This window comes from Cyanistes caeruleus, chromosome 15 (genome assembly GCF_971803275.1).
Source record: "Cyanistes caeruleus chromosome 15, bCyaCae1.hap1.1, whole genome shotgun sequence".
Taxonomy (NCBI): Eukaryota; Metazoa; Chordata; class Aves; order Passeriformes; family Paridae; genus Cyanistes; species Cyanistes caeruleus.
The window spans coordinates 14,126,557-14,145,190 of record NC_141715.1 but is presented as its reverse complement, the minus strand read 5'-3'; the positions used below and the strand labels follow the sequence as shown (position 1 = coordinate 14,145,190).

General features: G+C 40.6%; 1 protein-coding gene across 9 annotated transcripts in view; it reads left to right on the top strand.

The window, feature by feature from the left end:
• SLIT3 (slit guidance ligand 3) overlaps window positions 1-18,634 on the top strand; it is a 468,187-nt gene that overhangs the window by 373,995 nt on the left and 75,558 nt on the right. For all 9 annotated transcript variants that reach the window (XM_086851329.1, XM_086851327.1, XM_086851328.1 and 6 more), the window contains 6 exons: window positions 691-854; window positions 3,054-3,186; window positions 11,671-11,739; window positions 12,786-12,857; window positions 13,040-13,111; window positions 18,394-18,465. In XM_086851329.1, the coding sequence (XP_086707455.1) occupies window positions 691-854; window positions 3,054-3,186; window positions 11,671-11,739; window positions 12,786-12,857; window positions 13,040-13,111; window positions 18,394-18,465 (582 nt within the window). The remainder of the gene's footprint in view (window positions 1-690; window positions 855-3,053; window positions 3,187-11,670; window positions 11,740-12,785; window positions 12,858-13,039; window positions 13,112-18,393; window positions 18,466-18,634) is intronic.

Below are 18,634 nucleotides of genomic sequence, written 5' to 3'. Positions count from 1 at the left end.
GGGCTGCAGGCTGCAGCTCTGGATGGAAGATATTCCAGGAGCTGGAGCAAGATTTGAAGCAGACCCCACAAAGTTCACAAGGCAGCAGGGCAGATGCTTTTCACTACAGATATCCAGTCCTGAGGAAACTTCATAAGTGGCCTAAGATGACAGTGTTGCTGTATATATGTGTGTATGTACATACATAGGACTGTCCTTGCTGGTTTGCTGGTTCAGTAGGAAGCCCAAATTCAGCTTTCCAGTGGCTGCCCCCTGGCTCTGGTTTGTATGGGCTGGGACAGAGGCAAAGGGAGGGTGTGAGAGTGCTGGGGCAGGTACATGATCATGTTGAAGATCATGCACACATGGGTGCAGTTTGTGAGGTGAGTTTAGACTTGGGTGTGAGCTGTAGCTTGGGTTGAATTCCACAATAAATCCAGCCTTGGTAGTGATGTAAATATGTTTAAATAATAATTTTAAACACTTTTGTTTTATTTGGTTTTTATATATATCTATATATATATTTTAATTGCAATCCCAGCCCTAATATAAAACCTGCACAGAGCTTCTCTGATCTGCAGGATGGAGGAGGGAGCTCACATGAACAGAACACAAGAAAGAGCCTGGACTTGGAGCCCCTCATCTTCCTGTAGTTATTTCAGTATTTCTGTATGTTCATGTGTAATGGAATCATGTTTTGTTCCCTTTCAGTAATTTGCTGGCAAACTCGTTTAATTGTAACTGCCATTTGGCCTGGCTGGGGAAGTGGCTGAGGAAGAAGAGAATTGTCAGTGGAAATCCACGCTGCTTGAAACCCTTTTTCCTAAAGGATATTCCAATCCAAGATGTAGATGTCCAGGATTTCACCTGTGATGGTAAGAAAATCCAGTTTGATTTGGCACTTGTGGTAATGTTGGCACCTCTGTAAGAAGGTCCCTTCCTACCAAGCAGTGCTGCATAGTAAACATTTTGCTTTAGTGATGGAAAAGGCAGCCACCTGGGGCTGAACATCATTGTTCTCTACCAGTGATATATTTTTATTCTTGATTTCCAGTTTCTGAATTTCTGCTATCTACACCTAAATGTAGGAATTAACTTATTATAGGCAAATGCTGTCTTTTGTCTAATCCTGGTGTAATCCTAGGCCTTCCTTACTCTTAGTTAACACTCTGGAACCAGTGGGACTCGTGCTTGCTTGGAAAGTCTTTTAGATTTGGATACTGTTCAGGGCCACCAGTAAAAGGTGAATACAGGGAAATAAAAAAAAACCTTGGACATTATTTAAAATGACTCAGTGATGCTTCATGCTTTGTTTGGGCTAGGTGGGTTTAAAAGAAAATACCCTGACATTTCTTTCATTCTCCAGCTAGTTTTTGTCTTCTGATCAAGCAGACATTAGAGAAACTAGTAAGGAGAAAATTGCTTGATGAGTGCCCTGCTAACTTGGCTTGCAGCTTATTAAGAGCAGAGAGGCTGAAGGAGCAGCCTATCTCTATAGAGACCATATACCTCTAAAGAGGCAATAAGAATGATAGAGGTTCCCTGCTTAGAGTAAAAATTAATTCCTGTCCTAGTCAAGCAATCTGGCAACAGGCCCAGGTTCTTGAGCTCAGAGCTCAAGAGACCCAAGTTTAGTCATAAAAGAATAATTCACTTTTAATTTGAGAGAAAAAAGCCCCAAAATCAACCAAAATCCTGGTCTGCAGATTGACATTCCACACTTGGGAGAAAAGAAGAATCCTGGTGCACAAAATGTCATTCCACAGTTGGGAGCTTTCTCTGTCAGGCAGTAACTTGGAGTCGAGGCAAATGGAAAGTAGGTGGTGGCAGGGTGTGAAACTCAGAACACAGGGGAAAATTAAATATGCTGAAAAAACATGCTCTTTCTCCAGGTTTATGAAGGACTTTGAATTTTGTTTCCAGTCATTAAACTCAGCGGGGAAGAAAATAAAAAAAATCTTTTCTGTTCTTCCGTAGCCTGGTGGTGCCTCAGAACCCTGCGAATGCAAATGATTCCTACCCGTACAGTTAGGGGTAATTCTGTTATCTTGTACCAGGACTTCCAGTCTTTTTCTTTCATCTCAATGCTCATGGGTGCCTCCAGCAGAGAGAAGAAAGAACCAGATCTGTCTCAATTAGTCCTTGCATCAGTTAAAAGAACAGAGCAGGCGGCGCATAGTGATGGCAGGCTGGGAACGCTGGGTCTGGGGGCCGGGCAGCTCGGGCTGCCTGTGCTCACACACAGTTGTGTGCTTCCCTCCCTGTCATCCCCAGAATGTGCCACTAAGTGTTTCCTTCCACATTCATCGTGATCCTGCAGCAGGCATGTGCCTTATGTTTTGCAAAGCCTGTTGCTTTTGGGGAAAATCCATGCTTTAATGTTCTTAGCTTCAAAGCGTTGGTTTCTACTGCAGAAACCCTATTGTTCTTCAATTACAAGATTTAATCTGCTGTTTATGGACCTTTGAAACCATTTTTGGTGAAAGTTGATATTTTTATGTGTGCACAGATGGATTGGCAGCAGTTGGAAGTGTGCTGCTTCAGTTTGTTGTTTGCCTGGTTATCGTTGTTAAAAACAATGAGGCTTTACAATTCAGATCATAAACAAAGTGCCAGGCTGACTTTGAAAAGTAAAAAATAAACACCTAAATGATGAATTTTAAAAACATCATCTAAAGGGAGAGTAGGTAGTGAATATCATCTGTCTAGATGAATTTAAGAGTAATGTGCTGGTCAGGTTCTCCATTTCAGCTGGCGTGTTATGGGTGGTGGGAGGATTTGGGATCCATACATTGGATTGCACTATAATTTGCAGAATTACAAAGTTTATTCTTCTTAGGGAAAAAAAAAAAAAAGTATTTAAAAATATTTCTATTCAGTTTATGAACTGTTCATTTTGCCTAAAAAAGTTGTATGAAGGCCGTGTAATCAAAGCATTGGCTCTAGTTTAAAATGCTGTGATGGCTACCCTGGATTCAGGGTGCCCCTCCCTTGTCACCAGTTGTCTTCAGAGGGGGTGCCTTGGGCTGGAATGCTGATTTCCTTCCACTCTGCTTCTTTCTCTCCCTGTGCAGGTAATGATGAGAGCAGCTGCTTGCTTTCCCCTCCTTGTCCTTCCCAGTGTACCTGTGTGGACTCCGTGGTTCGCTGCAGCAACAAAGGGCTGCGGATGCTGCCCAAGGGAATTCCCAAGGACGTGACTGAGCTGTAAGTTACCTTTTACCTATCCCCTCCCTCGAGAGGTTCATCAAACTGCATCCTAGTGAGGTTTTGTGGGTCCGTGGGGGGTTTGCCTTTGACTTCAGTCATCTGTGCTTTGGTGCTTCCCGTATGTTCTGACAATCATTCTTATTCTTATTTGTCCCTTGACTGAATAAATCGCTTTGTAATGGGAACAGGGTTTATCCGTCCTTGTACCCATTAATTTTGGGTGTAGGAACAAATGCATTTGTTAGCATCAAATAATCCTGTAGTGCTTCTGTGAGAGCCCGAGCTCACAAGAGGCAGTTCGAAGAAATGATGAAAATATGTTCCTGAGTTACGCAGCTGTGAGCTAATTATCCTCTGAGGAGATTAAAAAAAGAAAAAAGGGAAGCTGGTGGTGGAAACAAGGAATTCTTTTCTCCAAACCTCATGAAATGGCTAAAATAACAGACAATTAGATTATATTGCAAAGTAAATTCATCCTAGTTGAGAACCATTTTCTAGTTGTCTTTTCATCTACGCCTCACTAGGACTTTATAGTGGATTTTCTTTCCATGGAAAGAAAATATCCTGGTGGAACTGCTTGGCTTAAGCAGTTGGCAGCAGAAATACTGAGCTTTCCCCCTTTAGGCCCTTATTCAAATCTATCCCAGGTGAGTCATTGCTGAAACTTGTTAGAATCTCATCAACGTTTCTATGTGAAAATAATTGGTTGAGTTCGTTGGTATGTTCAATGAATTTTATAGTAAACTAAAATCTAGTTCTGCTACTTTCTAGTACCTACTATTATTTTTATTCCCTTCACAGGGGGAGAATGAGGTGTTCACACTGTTTTTACCAGTGCTGTATACAAATACAGGGCTTTGTTGGTGAATGAGGGTACTGGAAGTGCTTGGGGTAACTTAACGTGGAAACTTTGCATTTATGAATACGTCCTTGGAACACCACTGACCAGGGCATGCTTAATAGTGAATTGAATTAAAAGCCAATTCCTGGCCTGGATTCCTTTATATATTACCATCAGTGTTAAGAAGTCTGCAAGGTCATCTCTGCTCTGCTTTTATTCAGGTTTCATTTCATTCAAATGTAACTTGCCAGCAGTAAGATATCACAGATGTTACTTTGATTTCCACTGCCACACTGAGGAATTTTTATGTTTAAATTTTGCATATTGAGTTTTAGTGATACTATCTGATACCCTGATGACATAGCTTTCACAAAAAGAGTAAAATTAATCTCACATTCTTAAAAACTGCTATATTTCTTAACCATTTCTTGGCAAATGAAGCAATAGCCTGGAACTGAGCAGTTTGAGTTCATAGGAGTTTACGTGACTGTCTTCTTCAGTAGGAGCCTCTTGGCTGTGTAAAGCTCTAGTTCAGCTTTCTGCTTTCCATCCAGAAATGTGTCAGCAGAACACAGACAGCCATGGACTGCCTGGCTCTGAATATTTCATATTCTGCAAATATAACCTTTGAATCTGTCCCAGCTGTCTCAAAACTCAATCCTGATCTCATTCTCCTCTCAACCAACATAAGCTGAGCTCCTTATTTGTATCTACACCAAAAGATGGGTTGCAGGTACTGAAGCATGAAAATTTCATGTGTTTGTGGAAACTGTGACAAGATTGAAATAAGTAAATAAAAAATAATAAATCTTGCTTGCTTTTCTTCTGCTTCCAGATTGAGATAGACATATTAGCCATAACCTGCTGTATCATGCAGGTTACAAGTTACCACTGTGAATTTGCACGTTTTTATTGTTCCATGTTGGAGAACTGCCATTGTTGCTGTGGTAAGCTGCATTTCATGTGGAACCCAGCCTCTTGCCTCATCTTGAGGACAGCTGGAACCTGGCAGAGGGAACCCAAAAGCTTCCTGGGCACATGGTGAAGAGACTTGCCTTGTTCAGTTTCCCAAGCCCACAGTCCCAGGTGCCAAGGAGGTGACAAGGACATGCAGAGCCTCCTGTCCCTGTGTCCCACAGCTCCCTCCGTGCAGGAGGCCTGAGCAGGGACAGGATGCACTGGAGCATTTCAGTGCAATTTTTATGAATGCACCAGTCTGACATTTACAACCTTCCCTTGCTGACGTATTCGTCTGCCAGGCACATTGGTTGCAGTGCTTTTTATTAAACTGCAGTGATTTTGTGCAACATGGCTTAGGAAAAAGAGCTTCCACATATCTACTTATGCTATTCTCTTGTGGCTGAATGTAGCCTTCTCAGATGTTCCTTTAAATTCTCTTAGAGGTCTTAAAATAGTCTTAAAACAGGAATCCTTGCCTTGTAACAGATATTAAATAGCACTGTGCGAAAATAAGCATATCTCTAGCACAGGCACATAGGGGAAACGTTCCCCTTTCTGGGTCAAATTTCACTGTACCTACACTCAGCAAAAGAGATCCCCAGCAAAGTTTTATCCTTGCTCCTCTCAGTGTTCATTCTGAGTTTCTGTTTCAATGTATATATAGACAAGACATGTGAAAACCATTAACTCCTTCATATTTGGAGCTTGGAATGATAGGAGACATCCCTGTGTTTGTTTTGTACCACTCTTGGGAGCAGGGATTGCCTTGGCAGGGAAGGCTGCCATCTAGAACAGAGTTGAAAAGATCACTAAGTGTCCTGGCTTTCTAGAGGAGTGATGATGCAAAAAATTTCTATTTTCCAGAAACAGAAATTTCTATTTTCCTTCAGAAAACCCCATCATCATGGGCAAACTTCCTTGCAGCTTCTTGGGAATAGGAAAATATGTTGTTTCTTGCAAATTCTTTCACTGTATGTTCCTCCACTGTATATTTACGTACTGCCTACATTTTTTCCCACTGTTTGCTTGCCCCGAAGAGAAACCTTGGGTTTTTTGAACATATCCAGTTTTCTGCTCCAGATGTTCTAAAGTAAAATGTTCATGCAATGAGCTAGTTTGGAACTCAGCCTCACTGCTGCTTAATGTTTAAGGTTTTCCTTTTCTTCTATTTTTTTTTCCCCTAAATCTGTTTGAACTAAGTTTCCCATGCTCTTTCTCCTTTTATGTATTACCTCAAGTGTGTGAACACTAGATTTTTGCCTTTTATTCACAAAAGTATAGTCTATTTCTAATAAAGTCTTATCTGACAGCATCCAGCTGCTTTTATGGACCTACAGCAAATAACATTTTGCACTGGGGAAAAACATTGGAGGCAATTATGTGGACGGCGTGTGCACAAGCTGTAACATAATGAGCGTGGTGTGTTTTAGAATAAATATGTACCAATCATGTCATCTCTAGACTCCAAATGTTGTCATGACACTGGGCTATAGGATAGCACTGGTGGGATTGTTAGAAAAACCTGCACCCATACATCATTGTTTGTGATTATTTCTCCTTCCATTTATATTAATGCAGGCTAATATTTGCATTACTTTTGCCATTTCTCTTTCCTCGCAAACCTTCTCTCTCCCTTTTCTGTTTTTTGTTCTGACTGGTAGGTTCATGTATTTGACACATCAGTTTTCATATCTACTAGGAGGTATTTACCACCAATCCCAGTCCTTTTTTTCCAGCTCCCAAGACACTTGTGATTTCCTTTGACTTGTGACTAAAAGCAGTGGCTCCTACCTGGGCCGTGCTAATCCATGCTACAAATATGCCCAAAGCAGTTTTGATAGGTGTGGAATATTGTAACAGTTTAGCACCATTTTTCAGTTTGCCTGTCTTGCTGCTGATCAAAGGGAAACTCTGGGGGGAGATATTTGATGAAAATGATCTGCTTGAGGATGTAAATGCTCTTGCTTGTCTGGCAATTCACACTGTTTTGCACAATGACCCCCAGCACAGGCATCAGGGAATTTTCCTTTGATAAAAGGAGAGAAACCATTAGGGGTACAGGGTCCTGCTCATTTTCTGCAGAGGAGGATTGTCCCATTGAGAGATGGGAGAGTTCTATAGAGGATATTTTGGTTACAGATGAAATAGAGGAATTATTCTGCATTTGAAACCTGATAGTTAAAAAGTAAATATTATCAGTACTATCAAATAATGTGTTCAGTGACCGGTAAAGTTTGGGTATGTATCAGAAAGGTGACATTAGCACTATCAGAGACTAAAATTTAACTTTCTCTCAAGCACAGCCACGTTTCTGTGTGTCAGGCATGGAGATTGTGGTCTGATGTACAAGTACAGCAAAACCCAGAGTCCAAATCTGCCAAAACTTACAAAAGTTCAAGATCCATATTTGAACCTAGATCCACACTTGATTTTTGTTTCTTCTAAAGAAACTGAAATTGAAGCTCTTAAAATTCATGTTTTGTGGATGTTTCATCTTTCACAGTCTAATTCTTTTTTAGACCACCATTTTTAGGAAATAAAAATTGACTCAAAATTTTAGGATACTGTATATGGACATTAAAAACTTTGGGCTGTAAGTTAATTTTAGAGCTACCTAAAATTGCTAAGTATCTTGATTTTTGTAATGTAACATTCTCTGTGGAATACTTCAAGGTTTTCTGCCTTTTCAATTGCTGCCTGAGAACTGATTTCTCTCTCCAGTTTCTCCTCTTAGCACAGATTGCCACTGCGAGCTTGACTTTATGACTGAATAGACATCTCAGTACAAAAAGGATTCCAAGTGATTCAAATTGTTACACGATGCTCTGGCACCTTGTGCTGGTTATATCACCTCCAATCCAAGTGGTTTCAGTACAAAAATAGACAAGTTGGGAAAAGAGCAGCTGTCATCTTTTATGCATAGTTTTAAATTTTTAATGTGCAATGTTGGTGTGTGTGGAAGATGCTGGATGAGCCCTGGGGCTGCTGCAGGCCCTGTCCCACAGTGCCAACCCCCTTGGCCATGTTCTAGAAGAAACCTCTGCAGGTAGGGAGGTGGTGGCTTGCTTTGGGAGCTGAACATATATTTGGGGTTTTTTGGTTTGGTTTTTTCTCAGTTTTTGATCTGGTAAGTGCTTGTTGGTTACAAGTCATTATTGAGATTTGAGGATTCTCAGCAACATTCACAGGGTAAAGAAAAAACTAAAACCCTCCAATCTGATATTTAAACTAGAGCCTAGAAACCTTAGGAAGCAAATGAGGTTGTTTTAGATAGCAGTCAGGGTCTATTTTAAGGCAACTGACACTCACTCTTCACTCTGTATATTAATAATTTGATTCCCAGAATGAAAATGAGACATTTATTTTTCTTCATTCATATCAGAATTTTCTTGCATACCAGATGCCATGGACATCATATTCCTTTGGCTAAAGACTGGAAAAAATTAAAAATCTAATCTTCCTTCCACATTCACTCTTTTATGGCTATTTTGAGGGTTTTTTTTGGCAGGGCATCTGTAGCTTCATCTGTGGTTTTTTTAGAATTTATATAGATGTATACATAAATACACAAAGTTTTGTGTCTCTGCCCATTTGCCCTCAGGAATAATTCTTCTATTCACTGTGTCCAGCTTCCAATCCCCCTGCAGCCCCCATCCATCCTGCTGAGCCCAGCAGCTCCCCTGCACGCCCCAGCTCTGACAGAGGCACCTCCCCTGCTGCAGTTGTTTGCCTCCAATCCTGCATCCCAGATCCTCCTGATACTTGGCAACCTCTTATGCCCTAAAAGCCTTGGTTATTTTAAATTCCCTGTGCTTAAATGTGCTTTCAGAATTGCCTTTAGCTTAGAAAATGCTGCCATGCTTTGGATAATGGGGTGAGAGGTTTAGCAGTGGTGAATTGTTCTGATGGATGCATGAAAAGTGTGTTATCAGTACTTTTTTCAGAGTTAAATTGTGTTTATTCAGAAACTGTACCACTGGTATGAGTATTGCAGTTTTCTGCTAGCACATTTATATAACCATCAAATTGCTGCAGTGCAAATCCAGAGCTATTCAAAGCAGATCTTCTGTAGGAGTTTAACTCCAGGGGTCTGCATGTCTGTGTTAGTCTGACTCATAAAGCACTGAATTAAAATGTGCACCCTTGACTTTTGATTGCCCCAGAAAGCAAAAGAGGAGGGAGAAACTTTGGCTCACTACCATCAGTTTGTTTAAATTGCAGGCTGTTTCATATTGAGATCCAACAAGAGAATATCCTGAAAATACGTTCCTGAAGAATTCAACATATTGCAAGAGTCTCCTTTCCTAAACTAAAATCATATATAACTTGCAAATACATAATACATGACCTGCTTTTGATTTCCTTTAGAAATCCTTAGAATTTTACATTTGGAATAAAGACTAGAACCTTAACCTGCCCTTTTGCATGGGTTTGAGATTTGTGATTTCCTGGGATGAAGGAGAAGGCACAGACTCTCAGCATCTTGCTGCATCCACAGCAGACTGGGGGAAAGAGACGTGGTTTGCCCTGTTAAAAAATGTGACATGCATGTCTAAATTCTGAGAATCTCCCACATAGCAATTTATAGTGGGAAATTACCACAGAACTCCATTTTCACAATAATTTATAACAGATTTAGCCAAAATTAAGCAAGTGGCTTTCCACAACTAACCTGTCCTCTGGCTAGTGACTGTCCCTGCTTTGCTGGCTCTGAAACTCTCTTACTCAACACTCATGATCATTGTCAGGGGAGAGATTAATTAGTTCAGTAGGGTTTTTTAACTGAGAAAATAATTTATTTTGGTTAAAAAGGTCAGAAGTCAGTATTCCCACCTTGTCCAGCCTATTCCTGGCAGGAGTTAGGTGAGCTCCAGTGCATTCTCTGGGGTAGCTCTGCCAGGGTGGGATCCTGTGCACAGCCAGAAGGGATAACTGAGCCTGGCTGGAGTAGTTCAATTGGAGTTCAGCAGAAAAGAGATTTGAAGCAGCAGAAAATGTTGAGAGATAATTAAGCTGGAACAAATGGGGAAAAAAATAATGCTGGCTATAAAATACATTATGTAAGAAATTCTGGTGGTTTTTATAGATTTTATTTTTTGAAAGATGTAAAAATAAAGTTTGTGGGAAAGTTTTCTTGGATTTAGTTTACACAAGTATCTCTGTGCTGTTACAGTTAACATAGAAAGGGAACATAGATCACAAGGATAATCTATTATTATTGTTGTTTGCTATAGTAAGTGCAGAATAAAGGGGCCTGTTGCCAAAGAAAAGGAAATTGTATGTGTGGAATAAAAATTCTTAACATGATTATCGGATTCTGTTTTCAGCAGCAGAGGCAGCACATTAAGTGTTCTGGTGTCTGTGGGCTGCATTTCCTGGCTGCACTTGATTATGTTTCAAAACATTCCATATCATTGCATTGCCTCATGTCTACCTCAGGAAAAGTCAGCTGCACTGTGTAAGGAAGAGAAATATCATTTTCTTTTTCATCCCAGCTATGGAGGGAGGAATGCCTTCCTCCTTCCTGGTGCTTTCTGAGAAGGATGGATTTGTTTCCCAGGTAGATGTTGCTTCTGGAAGATGTCTGGAGAAACATCTTGATACTGCCATGATACCACAGTAGTCACTCTCCATTGGAACTTTATTACATTGTTATCTTCCAGGGGTACCTAAAAGCCAAGGTTAAGGGAAAAAGCTCTAGCTCTGTCTCTATTTTATTGTAATGAACAGGGAAATGCCCACATCCCATTGCTGCCACAAATCAGCTCTGCAGACTGGGGTACCCATGCTCACTTCTAGGCAAGCTTTTTTAAAGTATTGTGTTTTTTCAGGGGTTTTGCTGAGTAACTCACTGATCATGTTTCTTCAGTGGAGAAAAACTGCAAAATGGAGGCTCTTTTTGCCTGCATGAGGACTCAGGATTATCCCCAAAGGCTTTAGCCCTACCATGCCTGTGTCTGCATAGAAATAGGCTCAGTCGTGTCTCAAGCAACTTCCACACTGCAAACACAAGATATGTTGTTAAATATATTTAGTGCACGTGGGAGGAACCTCTGTTCCAAGAGAGCTTGGTCTTTGGGTCTTTAATTTATACCAAGTTCTCCTCCTGTACCAGTGTGCTGTGAAAAGGAGGGGTAAGGAGGGCATATTGCTGTGGTGGATGCACCATCAAACTTGTAGATGTTTGTGTTGATGCTGGAATAAGTGGGACCTTTTGCAGCACAGAGATCTGGGAGTGCAGCTCCTCTTCCCATTCTGGCTGCACAAGGAACTTCCATGCAGGAGACAAAGCCTCCCTCCAAGGTCAGGGAGCAGTCAGCACTGTTGGAGGCACTTGGGAAGGTAACTCTAAGTTCAGGACACAAGCCATGCAATTTTTTCTCCCCTTCTTCAGCTGCTGTCACAGAAGAACCAAATGGTCATTTCTGTTTGCTGTAGGCAAGAAATCCTTTATGCACTTCCAAGTTGTAAAACAAATAAAGTAAATCAATAAGCTGTTGTTGTGCTTTGCATGTGGGGTAATTAATTTATAAAGTAAAAGCTGTTGGAGTTTCAAAGCAATGAATCAAAGGTAATTTCATTAGTGACTGACTTTATATTGTCCTCATTCATGGTGCAGATTGAGTGATGTGAGTTCTTGTTAACATGTTTGTGTAATTATCAAATCTGCCTTTTTTCAGATACTTGGAAGGAAACCATCTGCCTGCTGTGCCGAAGGGGCTCTCTGCCTTCAGACACCTGACACTGATGTAAGAAACACGTGGTTTCAATGTCAGGAAAATTGCATTTCTCTTTCTGCACTATGCTGTTGGTAGAACATAAATAATTGGTGAGGGGGGAAAAAAAAACCAACACCAAACCCCCAAAACTTTCTGTAATTTGAATTTGGAAAGAATTTCACAGTGGACACTGCTGCCAATAAATGTTCATGAAGAGTGGGGTGCCTGAGAAGCCCCTTGCTCTGCAGGACCCCAAGAGGACAAAATTCTCACACACGCTGCTGAAGTTTCACTTGGCAGATTTATCTGTAAAGGTCATTAGCAGAGGAGACACATTAATTTGTGCTAGATGAGGCAGTATTTATAATGCTAAGGCAATGGCAATTTGCATAGCTGTTTCTTCTGTGAACAGTCATGCAGATAGAGACACAGCTAGACTTTGTTCTGTAAATTGCTCCCTGAAATACACAGGAGTGAAATCTCCTGCCTGAACTATTTATCAAGAATTTTCAAATCCTGTTTGAATCAGCTGTACAGATACTCCAGTCCAATGGGCTGGGCAACCTCAGACAAAAGCAACATGGAGGAAAAAATCCTTTGTTTTAAGTGTTTTTTTTATTTGGAAACGTCTCTAATTTTGCTTTTCAAGGGAGACCAATAACAAAACAAAATGTTCTGGTAGAGCCTAAATGACTTTTTAAAATGAGAAATGAAATTTTTTGCTAGTAGCTGTCAAAATGATGTGCATATTGAAGTTGAGTGCCTGGAATATATTGTAAAGCAAGTTGCAACAGTAAATATTCAGCAGTGCTTGTATCATTTATTCATTTGTTCTTTTCATTGAGTGCTATGTGCTGGAAAGATGCCTTAATATTTCTGACTGAGGCTTTCTAGGGGAGTCTGATGTGCTTTTCCTTTATAGCTCATTCAAAGTTGGTCAGAAAATACACCAGTTGATAATATATGACTTTTCAATTGCTTCAAGCATTTTGCTGTGCAGATATTATGTAACCTTTCCAGAAAGGCATTTTTCTTAATTCATACATGTAAATGATATTTTCTCTGTGTTTCTTCAGTGATTTGAGTAACAACAGCATCAGTGTATTGGCCAATCACACCTTCAGCAACATGACTCAGTTATCAACACTGTAAGTAGCCCAGAGTTTGGATAACAGCTTTAATTGCTTTTCCAACACCATCTAAGCTGTTGAGCAATTAGTATATCTCTTGTTGCTTAAGCATGTGGCTTTCCATGCTTATCTGTGGCTGAATTAGCAGTGAAATAACCAAAGCCAACACGGAGTTGTGACTCTGCTCTCCCCTTCTGCAGCATCCTGAGTTACAACAGGCTCCGGTGCATCCCCGTCCACGCCTTCAACGGGCTCCGCTCTCTGCGAGTGCTGTAAGTGCAACTCCTCCCATGCAGCTGGGCTGCAGCTTTGGTAGGCTGCAGCTGATGGCAAGGGAGGGTTTAATGGGCAGCTGCTCATGAATTTTCACAATTAGCATCAATGTATTTGTGCTCTGGTGCAGTTTGTCTGGTAGGGGCCAGAGCAGGTGGGTGCTAAAGATGGAATTATGTATTTGCAGGAGGATTGGCTTTTCTCTGAAAGCTCGGGTACAGGAACTGTCGTGAGAACAGGTTTCTGAAACACTTCACACTCTGTCTCTTCTGCCTGAGCAATGTTTGGGTGCTCCACAGGAATGGACTTTTCTCTTAGCCTGGACACACTTGGTCAGAGTGTGAGCTTCCCTTGGATGCTTCAGCAAGAGTGTCTTTGTGGAAAACTTGAACATTTTCAGAATATTTCCTGTTGATTCAGATTTGTGCAGGCAAGCTAGAATGTGATCTAAAGGGAAGTTAGAAGCCCCCACACTAAATCAGTGAATAAATCAAGCCAGTGGCTGGGCACCAGTAATGCTGAGATGCCTGTCTCAAATGTCCTTAAGTTGTGAATAAAATTACACCTCATATTGAGTGCTCAGAGGCCCCCCCACGTGTGGTTTATTGCTTGGGAGGTCCTTTTCTGCACTCTTCCTTTCTTTCCAGTGTAGCTGCTTTCAGCAGCTTTCTGGATTAAACCATTTGTTTACAATCTCTTGTGAAAGTCATCTTTATATTGTTTAAGAGTGTGGGCTGTGGGCCTGTTCCTCACAGCAGGAGCCTCCTCCCAGATTTCCTCAGGCAGGACTGGCCCCTGCTTCTGTCTCATTCACTGCCTCTCACTGTCAGAAACAAACTCTGCCTTGGTTTTGTGGATACCTGGCCCCACGTGCAGCTGTCAGGAAGGTGGAGAAGGCACCTTCCCATGGCCCAAAAACATGAAGGAGTCACCATGACTTGCAGAGCAGCCAAAGGGGATAAATTAAATAGCTTGTCTGTGGTGAGTTTGTTCAGTGTGCTCAAGGAGAAAGAGCTCTGAACACTCAAAGCTCAGGACAGAGGAGGTCAAGATTGTCCTGAGTGCTTTGACACTTCACATTGATATTTTCCATTAAAAAAAAAAAAAAAATAGATGATGTTCAGATGCAGAAGTTTGTGTTAATTTAAAGAGCAGTGGCTCCATAAATGTGGAATCAGTGTCAACATGGGCAGTACTGGGACTGTGGAAGCAATAAGGCAGAGCTGCTTGGCTGAGGCCTTTCACTGTGGTTTCAGTGGTAAAACAGATATCTCGGTTTCAACCTCCCAAATTACAAGACAGTTTTGGATTCCCACTTTTCATTAGTAAAAACAAGAAAGATACGTGATTTGGATTTGTTGTTTTAAGTTTGGCTCAGGATCCTGATTTCTAGCGCACTAGGATGGTCACATTTGAGCTGTTACATGAGTCCTGAAATTCAGCCACAGATTAATATATTCTGTTCCATGGCCAAATAAATTATTCCATATGGAGCTGTCTTCTGGCCTGTTTCTGATATGCAAGCTAGCTTGATTAAAGCTCATGTGGGGCTCTCTACCCTGAATTACACTGTAGATAAACCGTGCCTCCCTCTTTCCAATAGCTACAGTTTGTCTTTTCACTTCTGTTCTTGCAGGCCACATATGGGCAGAAACAGAGGGCAGTATTTTAATGACAACTGTTGTTTTTTGGCTTTTTTAAATGATCTCCTGATCAAAAAGTATCTTCCTTCTTTCAAGGGAGAAACCCCCCACTGCCTTGCACAGAGCAGTGAAATGAAGCCTAAGTGGGGATCTCTGTCTCTGCTCCCTGCATTTGGAAGCCTCCAGATTGATTTGATTTATTATGGCCCACAAAACTCTGGTATCAGCTACAACTTTTGCCACGTGTCATCGCTGTTGCTACTAAAAATCAATTCTCCAAAGAGAAAATGGTTTCCAAGAGACAATATGAAATCTGTTATTGTCAGTTTTTTATTATCCGCGCTCTCAGGGGAACTTAAAAGAGAAAACATCAGCAAAACAATTTCCACTTCTTTTTTTTTTTTTTAATAAAAAAGAATACTGGGATCTCATTACCTTTGGCTGGGCATGCCTTTGAAGGTAGCAGACACTTCTTTCTCATGAAGGTCTTCCAAATTCCTTACGTTTTCTTCATTTTTTGCCTCTATAGTAAATACAGTAAATAAGTGCTTTGAAAATCAGAATAATCATAGCTGTATGGTGCACTTGGACTTTGACAGATATTTCATTCTGAACTCCTTTTCTTAGATTTTTCAGCACAAGCCCAAGTGAGAAAACTGCAGAGTCAGCATGTTTATGTTTAATATCTTAATATCTATCAATGTTTACACAATCAGGTCTTTAATCTCAGCCTTCACATGGTTTATCCATAACAGCAGCCAAAGGGTGCTGGGGAGCACAGGACGTAAAGTCTGGAGAATTTTTTTAATAAGCATAAGTTGATATCAGTGGGTTTTTGAGCCAAAACTATTACAGTGAAAAGTTGTGGATTTGTTTTTCAGTTAATTTGTCCAAGGCTAGTCTTCTTAGAAACTAAATATAAACAGATTAAGGAAGATGAGATTGAGAAAAATTATAAGTATCAGGACTCTTTGGATGGCCTGACAAGATTATTTTAAAGATTATTGTGTAATCACATATTTTCACATGTGACTTAGTTAAGAGGCAAAGTCCAAAAATCAAAATACTTTCTAAGGTCACTAAATAATTGTCCATGTTATAGTTAGGGGGGAAAAGGGATAAAATTACCTACTGAATATTCTGTTAACAGATACTCCAGTTTTACTGGAAACTGATGGATATTTCCTGCAGTTCAAAGTTTAGACAAACACTAATATGTTGGATGATAAAGTTGTCACCAATAATCTTTGGGCACAGTTTTTGCAGTACACTTTCATTGCTGGGTGCTGCACTGACTTGACCTGACGAAGCATCTGGGTGTTTCCTTATTATTATATTTTTTGTTTTTAGGCATAAGAGAATGATTCCTTGTATTTACCCAGTCAGTTTGTGAAAGCTCTGCTGTTGTGAGCGTGGAGCAGTGACACTGTGGCTTTCCCTGACACCTGAGCTGTGCTGGTTCCTGCAGGGTTGGCACCCTTGGGGGTTCCCTGTAGGTGTTTGGCCCTGATGGGTTGTGGCTCTTCACAAAAACACATCCCCCCTGTGTCTGCAGTAACCCAATGCTGTGGACAGTGGGCTGGCAGGCAGGATGTGGGAAGGGTTCAGAAAAGAAAAACAACCAGAAAACCCCAGTCCAAAAGGATATGTTGAATTCATTACCTTCCCTGAAGACAAAGGAATAAATTAGTGAGATTCTGTGTAGAAGGAAGTTTTGATTTCAAGAATTCTCAAGTTTTCTGTTACTCTGTCCTCCAGAGGAGATCCACATCACCTTAAGTCCATAGCCCTCCTGTTTACTGAAGTTTAGACAGGGGATCCCTAGAAGTTATGCTTTTGAGGGAGAATACACACATCAGTGTGTGTGCTTTAACTGTCCTAATGTGAAAGATTTTATTTGACCATTGGCTTATAAGGAGTTTTGATATAAAAATGTGTTTCTGATGTTGATCCAAGAGGAAAGATTTTGTTGCACTGTTGAATTCTCTTGCCACTATTTATTATTATGAGTTTTAAGTGGGGGGGTTTAGCATTTGTCATTTCATTTTAGTTACAAGAGTGATGATGTTGCTGACATGATTTTTTTATTAAAATGCAGGCACTTGCATCCATGAAACACCTCAGTGTAATAAAGCAAATCCTTCTAAAGTTTTTATTTGATGGGTTTAACTTTTTACAGATACATGGCTATGTATGTCATTCTTCAGCTTCTCTTGGATATTTCCAATACACCTAGAAAAGAAAATGTACTCCTTCACAGGATAAATGTGACTGATACAACTAAAAGATTAACATAAGTTGTCTGATTACAGAGAATTGTCTTGCAGTTTCAAAGATTTGCAATAAGTTCATTATGAGCAGCTGCTTATTTAAATGTGTTCATTTCATTGACCATTTTGATGACAAGTGGTTGACTAGACTTCCTCACCCCAACAAAATACTCCTTGTTTAATATCTGTGGGGTTTGTCTCACTCAGTTGGTCATTCTGTTCAGTATTAAGTGAGTGTGTTTTATCTGGAGTTACTGTGTGGGAGCTCATATCCTTCCTGCTCCTGTTCAGATTCATTTCTTGGAGATACACCCTTATATATGCCAAGTTATTATTAATAGTCAAAACCAAGGAAGGCTTAAAGGGAAATTTCAGAATCAGGATGTTGGAAGGGCATCAGCACATCCTGGTACAGCTGAGAGTGGTGTTAGGGAAGAAAGGCTGCAAAAATCAGATGCTTTGTTTTTCATCTGGAGCTATTGTCTTTTTCCATGGGTTGAGATTTGGATTGTTTTAAACTCAATGTTTCAACAATATGTACACTCACAGAACTAAAAACTGTGATTGCTGTGTCAGCAAATCACCAGGTAAGTTAGACAATAAATGACTCGAGGGTAAGAGCTGCTCCAAAACACACGGCAGCTTTCTGTTTTCCACCCTCCTCTGCCATGTCTGGAGCACTGACAGTAATTCCCATTTATGCTTCCCTCTGTAGCCCACACACAAATGTATTTCTCAGGAGGGAGATAAAGTGGGTGCTTGAATTGCCCTGGAAACAGTGGAGAACCCTTTCACTCCTTTCAGGAGTCCTGAAAATGTTGCTAAAAGAAGATAGTTTCTTTGCACAGCGTGAATAATGTCCTAGAACAACTGATTTCAGGTGCTTTCCTTGGTAGCACAGAGATGTATTTCCTACTGTAAGAACAGCAAAGTGTGGCTGTAATTACCCTCAGGGACCCTCTCTCTCTCTCCTAGGATCTCTCTGAAGTCAATACTTAATTTAACTTTCACAATTCTTATTTCCCCTGCTCTGTTTTTGCTGTGCTTCTGGCTAATGGGATTCTGTAAGAGAACACAGGTCTGGATGTGAGGGTCTACTTGTCATCAATAGGTTTTTAATAGAATAAATGGTATGTCACCTTTTTAATTTACAGCAGCACTCACCAACAGTTCTGATTGCATCATTGTTTTAAATGCCAACACCTAGAGGGAGAGGTGATAAAGCATGGAAGTTCATGAGTTGTGAAACTCAAAGATTAACTCCCAAAGAATCAAAATTAAATACGCTTTTTAAGCATCAATTCCTTCAGTTGCAGGGAACAGATAAAATACTGTGGTTTGATACCCTCCTGCTTCTCCCCCTTCTAGGACACTCCATGGAAATGATATTTCCAGTGTTCCTGAGGGCTCTTTCAATGACCTGGTGTCCCTGTCCCATCTGTAAGTACTTCTGCCTGACTTCATCTCTTTGATTGATGGTTTCAGATTTGTAAAACAGCACACATTGGTAGGATTGTATAGCTGTTTTGTTTTTCCTGCTCACTTTTCATAATGTGCTCTGGATATTCATAGTGCATCTGTTCAAAGGAAATAAAAATTGCTAGGACCT